Raw genomic sequence first — 9,393 nt, forward strand, 5'->3', positions numbered from 1 at the left:
TACTAAGGTTGATTGGATTGCATCAGTTGGATTGGGAGGAGTAAGGATTTGTGGATAAGTATGCAAGATTCGTAGATTTGTGGATAAGCATTCCCAGCATGGGAAGTGTTGTCTGGGTGGTCCAATCTATAAGAGATGTCGTCATGTATGTAAAAGTGTGTCCTTTGAGTGAAAAGAATTTCAGTCAGTAGGGCAATGTCAATGGATCAGAATTTTTTATAATGTAGAAATAAGTCGAGTTTGTCACGGTGATTTCGTTAAACATTGGTATTCCATAACAAGATAGCTAGGGGCCTTGTGCTCTTCGTGGGAAATGAAACGGGATTTCGGATAGGATTTGTGTAGGAAGGTTAATCAGGGGTTTGATGGCCTCATAAAGATCTTTCAGGAAGAATGTAAGGATAGAGGCTATATCGAGGCTATATTGATTTTTTTGTAATGAGGATAGATCAGAAACTTGCAATGGATAGTTTGTGTGACTAGGAGAGCTAAGAGGGGGCTGGACTCTTCGTGGTATATGCAGAGCTGGGGTATGAGGAGCTGTATCGATTTTTAATGGTAGTTGGGACGAGGAGTTTATCGGAACAGTAGGACGAGATGGAACAGGGAGTAAACGTGAAATCAGAGTTTTTTTTTATTCATAAAATATATCATCATGAAAATTAAACTACACCTTTTCTGATTTCGATATTCAAGAAGTGTGATCTACTCGAAAAAGTAATCTTAGATATTCTGTCCAAAGCAACTTATTTGTTTTCCATGTCATAAGTGTACACACATCAGGAAACATAGCCAAATAACTAACGGTGGTAAGTGCGGAAAAAAATCGCACAGTACTGACACATGTAATAATTTTCCCAACTGCACCAGTGACCACCCAGCATTTAGTAATAAATGCTCAGTGTATGAAAGGGGGGAAAACAAATCAGAGTACAGGATAAAGTGTCCAATCGTCAGGAGTAGTAATTATTAAAAGAACTAGAGACGGAAAGTGTTAGGATCAGATCTCATGGGGATGTAGTGACGACATTAAATTTTAGCTAAATCGAAATAACACCAACTAAATAAGAACAACTAAACATATTTTTATTTTTTATTGTTTTGCAGTTTGATTAGTTCAGAACATTGAACATGGATTCACTGCTTGCTTCGTCTGAGTTGTAAGAATGTTCAGTAAAACTAAGTTTGGCGATGTAAAAAAAAAAAAAAAAATTTGTCTAATTGTTTGATACTATTGTCAACAAAAATAAATAAATATACTTATAATCATTTTGATTGATAAGGTCAATGTTCAGAATGAAGAATTTTTCGATACAATACATACTTGCAATTTTTTTTTTTCTCTGAATATGAGAAAAATAATCTAAAACATTGTAGTAATCACAATAGTGAATTATGCTAAATTTAGCAGAAAAAGATTTTTACTAGGAAATCAAAATTTACCTAAAGAAAAAAATAAACGTGTTTATTTTAATTTTAAAAAGTGTTAGATTCTCAATTAGGAGTTTTACCGATATTCCACTTTGGTAGAAGTGAAAAAATATCAAAAATGTATGGGAATTCATAGATCAAGCAGATAATGGTTGGATGTCTCGGAGAAAAAACGGCAAGAGTGGTGGGGATAAGCCTCTTGTCCTAGACTTAGTAATCACAAGTCTCGCGGCTTTAATTGTTAAATCGTAGTTTTCTCTTTGCGATCATCTTATGATACAGAAAATAAATCTGTTTGCGCAGGCTTATTTTATTTGCTTGTGGTCAAGTGCCTATAAGCTCATTTTTTTTAATTTACGAATAACAAAGATAATTTTTTTAAATGCCAAAATAATTACAAAAAAAAAAAATAACGAACTAATTTCAGTAACTTATAAGGGGAGCCTAGATGGTAAATCCGTTTCAAGAGATGGCACTATTTTTGGGGCAAATTTACTTTTCTTCTCATTTGAATACGGAATAATAAATTTTCCATCTGTAAACGGATTTACCACCTAGAATCCCATAGAAGTTACTGAAATTGGTTCATTTAATTTTGATGTAATTATTTTGGGATTTAAACAGTGTATCTTTGTTATTATTTGTAAATTAAAAAAAGTGAGCTTATAGGCACTTGACCACAAGCAAATAAAACAAGTCTGCGAAAACAGATTCATTTTTGGTAGCATAGGATGATCGTAAAGAGAAAAATACGATTTAGGATTAAAGCCGCGAGATTTGTAATTGCTAGACCAGAGGAAGTGGCAGCTAACCCCCACTTCTCTAGACGTTGATGGTACGAGAGCCGCAATGTTTGTCTGCTTGATCTATGTATTTCCACGCATTTTTGATATTTTTTATTTTTTCACTAATTCCGAAATGAGAATAAAACATTTTTAAAATTTAAATAATTTAAATTTTAATAATAATGTTTTAATTTTTTTTCTTTAGGTAAATTTTGTTTTCCTTCTCAAAATATTTCGTTGCTAAATTTATCACAATTTACCATTGTAATCACTATATTGTTTTAGCTTATTTTTCTCATATTTAGAGAAATAAAAAAACGAAAATTAGAAATAAGTATTGTATCGAAAAATTGTTGATTGATAGATGAGATGATAGTCGACCGTGGATAATATTTATGAGAAGAAGATAGTTGGAGGTGCGGTCAGAGAATAACACAAATAAGTTAAAAGGCGATTTACTAAAGCCAACGTTTCGGCCAGAATTTATGGCCTTCATCAGGGCTAAGAAAAAAACAAGATAACAACCAGTGAATAAAGGATATATAGAATGATTAAAGTGAATAATTGTACAGAATGAATATAGATAAAAATAATGTAATGTAAGAAGTGGGAAATAAAAGGTATATATAGGTAATTAAGTATGTGAGTAAAATAACATAATTAATAAAATAAAAATATAAAGTTATATAATGCAAAGAAACTTTGAAATATGAATAATTTAATTTAAAAAAGGAAAGAAAATATACGTAACTAATGTAATATGTAAGTCAAAAAAATACAAAGATAATAAGACAAAGAAGTAATAAGAAAATAATAATAATACTTTGTATTGTGTGTGTATTGAAAAATAGACGATAAAAGGAGAGATCAACAAGTTCAAAAATAATAAGAAAATTTAATAATAGAAGCGAACATTATAATAACATAAGAAACACACTAAAATTTAGTTCTGCCGGGTTGTTCCAGTACTATATGGACATAAGTTCAAACCTGGCAAGGAAACCGTAGTAGCAGATTGGCTCTCGCGAGCAATAATGGTAAACGCAATAGAATATGACCAAGGGAGAACGTCTGGAATTGGAAGGTAGTTTTTGAGAGAGAGGACTCCGAAAGAAGAACAGCAATCGGCCTCACCAGAAAACCAGAATGGGAAGAAGACGTCGCAGAAGAAAATTCAAACGACGAAAATGGAGAAGCATGAGGCGATTATCAACAACAAGAAGTACCAGATTATTTGGAAGACAAAAACAACGGGGTTGCTGAAGATGGAACATAGAAGTACGGCAGCAGCATCATTTCGACTATCTGGTCACAACCGGGTGTCAAAGAGGATCAATTCTGTAAAGAACTAAAAGAAGCATCCAACGCCAGTAAGATTCACCATTTATATGTTGGATACGCATGGGAAAATTTATATGTTGGACAGTATGGGAAAAGATCTAACGGCTTGGGAGAATGGAAAAAATTGGCATAGATCGATCGTTTATTCGATGCATGTTGATGGTAGGCCCCCTTGCGAAATCCAGAACACCAAAAGGAGGTGTTGGCGTATCACCAAGGAAAAAGTAATCATCATAGGCTGTACGAGACCTTACAAGCATTGTGGCGCAAATATGGGTGGGGTATGAAACGCACAATTCAGGAGATTCTTGGAAAATGCAAGGTGTGCCTCCCACCCCGTGCAGCTCTACCGCGAACACACCGCTAAGCCACTTGCAGGCGAATTCTTTCACCTGAAAAGGCTATAGGTGAGTCATAGTCATCGATGTATTGAGTAAGGTGGCTATGGCATGTACAGGACAGTTCAGCGGAGGCGGTTTTACGAGCCCTTCGGACATGGTTCCAATTATATGGTGTGTCCGACAGTGGGAGACAATTCGACAACACAAGCATCAGAGAGGAAATGAGAATATTGAAAGTGGTTTGGCACCTCAACTACCAAAAAGCCGCGGAGAGGTAGAGCGACTGCCCCATAGCACTCTAAGTGACGACCTTCGAGTGTACCAGTTAGGACGGGGACTGGAACCTGATGACGCCATGGAACGGGCAGTCGCTGCATACAACCACTCCATACACACAGTCACGGGGTTTGCCCCATTCAAAATACTTTTTGGGATGCGAGTGCGTCGACGGACTCCCGTGGTACTTTGCCGGCAGAGGATGAAATGAGCGGTAATTGTTTGACCATGCATAAGTTATGGGCCAAAGTCAGGATCAGGATTAGCAAGGAAAAAAGTAGAAGAGTGGTACAGCATAACTTCTGCTCTCTATACCTGTAATTTCATATGCGTTAGTGAAAATTTCTATGGTGAACAACGGTAAATTCCGGGGCCCACTTTTGAATTTATCTCAGAAAACTCACAGGTAGCAGTTCCACCAGTTACAAATCCACCTCTACCGTCAATCACCATGCCATAAGCACATGCCAATGCTCTGAAGTGGGAATCAGGACGGGAATGGTACAATATCAGACGGTGCATGCGGATTTCACTCGGCAATCCACCATAAAAACAGATGTCAGTGAGTATGCGCTAGAAGCGATGTTGTCTCAGGAGGGCGAAGGGGTAGAGCGCCCAGTGGCATACGCCAGCAGAATTACAGGCTGGAAGGTGTTCCTAGCCAAATATAATATGGATGTACTATATAAACCAGGTAAAAAAAAATGTAGTTGGTTGTCTAGATCACCGTGGAACAAGAAAAAGGACAATCAGGCTGCGAGAATGGACGCCAAGAGAAAAAGAACATGGGTGACGATGATTGACCTCTTCAATAATGCGTTAATGGTGCACCAGGTGCGGGACAGGTTTTCGGAGATAGTTTTGGAATGGCCGCATCTCGTTGGATGGGGGAAGAGAATTCGACAACTCCTTGATCCGAAAGGAAATAAAGGATATCGATGTGATGTGGCACCTTAACACACCAAGAATGATTGTGGTCAAACTCCCTCATTCTCTGGAATTCGTCCGAGGCACCCTTTTTGCGTACTGCTCACAATGGACTGTTGAAGGGCAAAGTGCTGTCCACAATTATCACTTGCTTCCGTAAACTTTCTATTTCTTCCCTAATGTATTTTCGAAGTGCCTGTGGATATCACCTCTCCTTCACGTACTTCACCTGCTTCAATGTGATTTCGTGCACCATTTTTCCTGTAGCTCTCAGTAATTCCCCTTCTTTACAAAAAATATCATCATATTGCTTCAATATGGCCTCTTTTCAACTCTCCCTCTAGATAATCACGCCCATTCTCGTTTACAGTCATACACGAGCTTCTGAAAGCTGTACCTCTTCACTCCAATTCTAATATCCCACTGAACCCCACTATTTTTTATCTTCGCTACCACCTTTTCCAAAAGATCTCGTAGTCAATGATTATCAGTGATAATCAATGATTATCTGGTTGTCTCGGTGAATTTTCCTCATTACCTGGACTGTTACCTTTCCTCCCTTAGCCCCCCAGTTATCCAATTCCATTTCTGTTTCCCCTTTAATGCTGCAAGGTCTACCCAGAGTGATCAACTGACAGTTACATACTCTGACCTGTAACTCCCTCTCTCCACCACTCAATCTCTCTAGGGCCTCTCGGCAGACGAATGTGTTTCCCAGTGCCAATCAGACAGCTTACTCCTATCTTCGCTCGTATAATAGGCAAACCGCCGTGCTCCTCTCACATGATGGTTCTCCAACGTGCGGTCACCGCTCTGTGAGTACACTCCTCAAAACTCTCTTCGATTTTTCCTGTTTTTCCGCTACTTCTCCAAATCCTCCTCTTACCTTGACCACAGGAGATACCTACCGGAGATGCACCGCTCAATGATCTACAGGTCGACATTTTCACTAGGAGAGGATATAAATGGATAACCATATTTGATCTCTTCAGTAACGCGGCAATGGCACATCAGGTGCTTGACAAGTTGTCGGAAGCAGTGTTGGCAGCTTTCCGATTGTGGTTTCAATTCTACGGAGCTCCAGGGCACATCTCATCAGATTCAGGCAGAGAATTCGACAATGCCATGATTCGAACATAAATGAAGGACCTTGACGCAACATGGCATCTCAACACACCAGGACACCCCAAGAGTAGAGGAGGCATAAAGTGGCTTCATGGCACGTTATATGTATTATATTATATAGGCTTCATCGATAATTAAGTTATATATATACATTCATAACTTAGGAGTAGTCGAGAGCAAAATGCAAAAAAAAAAGTTATAAGGAACGAATGGAAGTGAAAAACTGCCTTTATTGAGTCCTCTGGACCCAATTTATATTTTAACAATCCAACCTTTATTCTATAATATATTATATTGTAGTACCTTACAAGATAACCTTTTCAAAGATAAACAAACTTCATCTTTCGGTATTAGACATTTGAGCCAGCAAGTTACTTATTTTTTTATTTTCCGCGGTAAAAATATTAACGATACAATTCACAAGGAAACATTAGGTTTGACCACTGAAACAAATAGCTTTTATGCACATTCCTCACAAGCTTACTATATTAAAATACAACAAATAAAAACAAAAAATAAATAAATATATTAAAATAAAAAATGTAGAAAATTTAAATAATAATTATTTTTTATTTTTCCTCTGGCCACATTGATTATTTTGTACCCTGATTGCATTTTGAAAAATCAGAGATCATTTCATAGATCTGAAACTCGTTGCGTTGTTTAATAAACGTTGGATTGCAAAATATATTCTGAGGTTTGAATATTTAGATTAAATTTATATGTACAGGGTTTCCTGTAAGTCAATATAACAGAAAATGACTTGGAAGTGAAATTCTAATAGACAAATAAGGGTTGTTATCACTAAATAAGGCTTTCATTGTTGCGTCACTTTCTTTACATTATTTCTCCAAATAGAATAGACAAGTAACTTAGTTGGAAAAATACTTTTCCTTCTAAAATTTATTCTAAAACGTTTCTACTTATAATAAATTTAAAGAATTATTTATTTATTCTTCTGTAACTTATTTTTTGAAAGTATGAAACAGACAATAGTTGTAGATAATTTCAAAAAATCATAACATCCAATAAAAAATATTAAAAAAGTAAAAGCAAACAATAGGCTAAAATCTCACGATTCAGGAAATACTAATAGTAATTATTAATAGAATTAAATAGCAAGCTAAGCTATAATGACAAGTCAACATTATAGCTAAGCTTGCTTAGAAAATTAGTATGTTGATGGTTGATATACTGATCAAATCTTATAAATGATAAAACACTTGAGAAAAAAATATTTCTGCCTTAGAGTTGGGATATTTTAAAATTTCAAAGCTCTAGTTGTAAATGCACCGCTTCATGGGACGCACCAGAATTTACTTTTCTATTTACTCCTGAACGAATGGTATGATTTCGGTTCTGTAAAGTGCATTTTGTGTTTTATGAAAATAGAAGTTACTGAAATTTGGTTAAAAAAACAACCAATCCAATAACAAGGAAAATATGATGCAAAACTATGAGTTAACGATAAATTTTTAAAAATGTGGCCTTAGAGGCACTTGCAGAACTGTTCACTGAAACCAATGAGACATTCCTTGAAATTATGACATTTATACAGCGATCGTAAAGAGAAAAATACGTTTTTGTTTACAAATGGAAGGAAACGGGTTGTGGTGGTTACCGGCTGGAACGATACGGCAACTCAAGGCTGCTAAAACTAACTTTCTCATAGCAATACCTAAATTTAAGAACAGTCAAAGTAAAGTTGTATTGGTATTCTGCTGTTATTTATTTCTACACTAATATTGAAAATAATTTGCATTGATTTTTTTCTTCTTAGGTACTATTTAATTAGTATTAATAATTGCTATTAGTATTTCCTGAATCTTGAGATTTTATCATCATAATGTGAACCATTACAATAAATATTATTTTCAATTATCGATATGTCAGTTCAAATAAAAGTGTGGTCCGGTTTTCTAACTATATTATATTAATATGATTAATCAAATTCATTTAAAAAGAAAAAAAAACAATCGGCTATTCATAAAAAAATAATTTGATTTTAGAAAAAAACTTAACTAGACTTGATTAATATTAACACCACCATCAGCCGCCACATTACTAAATTTAATCAATAAAAGGATATAATGGGAGTATAGAGTAAGCATACTTAAAATTAGCAAATAAGTTGATACATACACATTTAGATGAGCAAATACATGTCAAACAGCATCGTAGTATATTTAAGTAACAAAGTGTGTAAAGAAAGCATGCAGAATACTTACGTGATAAAATATAAATTATATCATATTATTAATACAATTGGATCTTAAATCAAATGTAAAGATTATAACGTACCGTCCAAAAGCCATGAGCGAAGGTTATGGTCGGATTGTTGTTCCCTTAACGTTGCTAAGGACTTAGCACCTTAGTTACACAGATGGTATTAGTACTACGTGATGTTTTATTCTTTGAAAAGTGACTTAAGTTGATTTCCGTTAAAAAATAAATGTATAAAAAAAATATGTACATATATGTGTGTGTGTGTGTGTGTAAAACCATGGAGGAAACCTTCTTAATTCATTTAGCTGTTTCTTTTGGTCTTTACTTACTGTGTGACCTATAGTTTGCGGTGTTGCTATTTTTTTTTCCAACTTTCGTTTTCGATAAACCTCTGTCACATAATTTCCTGAGTTTATTTTCACTGCTAACGTGATTCCTTACCTTTTTCAATAAAGACTTTATCACTCATTTTCCTTTTTGAAAAACCAAACTCAAAGAAACTTCAGAAACAAATATACAAAGAAGGTCGTAGAAGAATCTATCTAGTAAACACATGAAATGTACAATTATATCTGATATTGCTTCTGCCAAAGCCTAATTGAAGTTATGACTCCTACAAATTATGGAGCACATTGCTTTTTCTTGAGCTGCGTTCAAGAAGAAAGAAAATATAGTTACTAAATATTTATTTATTTTCTGCCGACGTTTCAACCTACGTTGTAGGTCTTTGCCAGGGTGGCAATAAAAATATACAAAGAAGGTAGATTCAATGTAAGGGTAAAATAATGACATAAAAAATGTAAAGGTGGAGGTACATAAACAATCCGAAAACATAAATAAAATAATAAAGAGGATTAAGATAAATATACAAAGAATTACTAACTAACATAATAAACTGAACAGACCAACCATAGTATACATATGTATTTTATTTTTATATA

At 35.0% G+C, this 9,393-nt stretch overlaps 1 protein-coding gene across 3 annotated transcripts in view; it reads right to left on the minus strand.

The window, feature by feature from the left end:
- Positions 1-8,586, minus strand: part of BBS1 (Bardet-Biedl syndrome 1) — a 64,725-nt gene extending 56,139 nt beyond the window's left edge. For 2 of the 3 annotated variants that reach the window (XM_067049087.1, XM_067049086.1), the window contains exon 1: positions 8,528-8,586. In XM_067049087.1, coding sequence (XP_066905188.1) covers positions 8,528-8,541 — 14 coding nt within the window. In that variant the 5' untranslated portion in view covers positions 8,542-8,586. Of the gene's footprint in view, positions 1-8,454 lie in introns of all 3 variants that reach the window. The other variant, XM_067049088.1, reaches the window with a different exon arrangement.
- Between the last annotated feature and the right edge of the window lie 807 nt (positions 8,587-9,393).

The sequence above is a fragment of the Halyomorpha halys genome, unplaced genomic scaffold, assembly GCF_000696795.3.
Source record: "Halyomorpha halys isolate HHAL.00 unplaced genomic scaffold, Hhal_1.1 Scaffold747.1, whole genome shotgun sequence".
Classification (NCBI taxonomy): domain Eukaryota; kingdom Metazoa; phylum Arthropoda; class Insecta; order Hemiptera; family Pentatomidae; genus Halyomorpha; species Halyomorpha halys.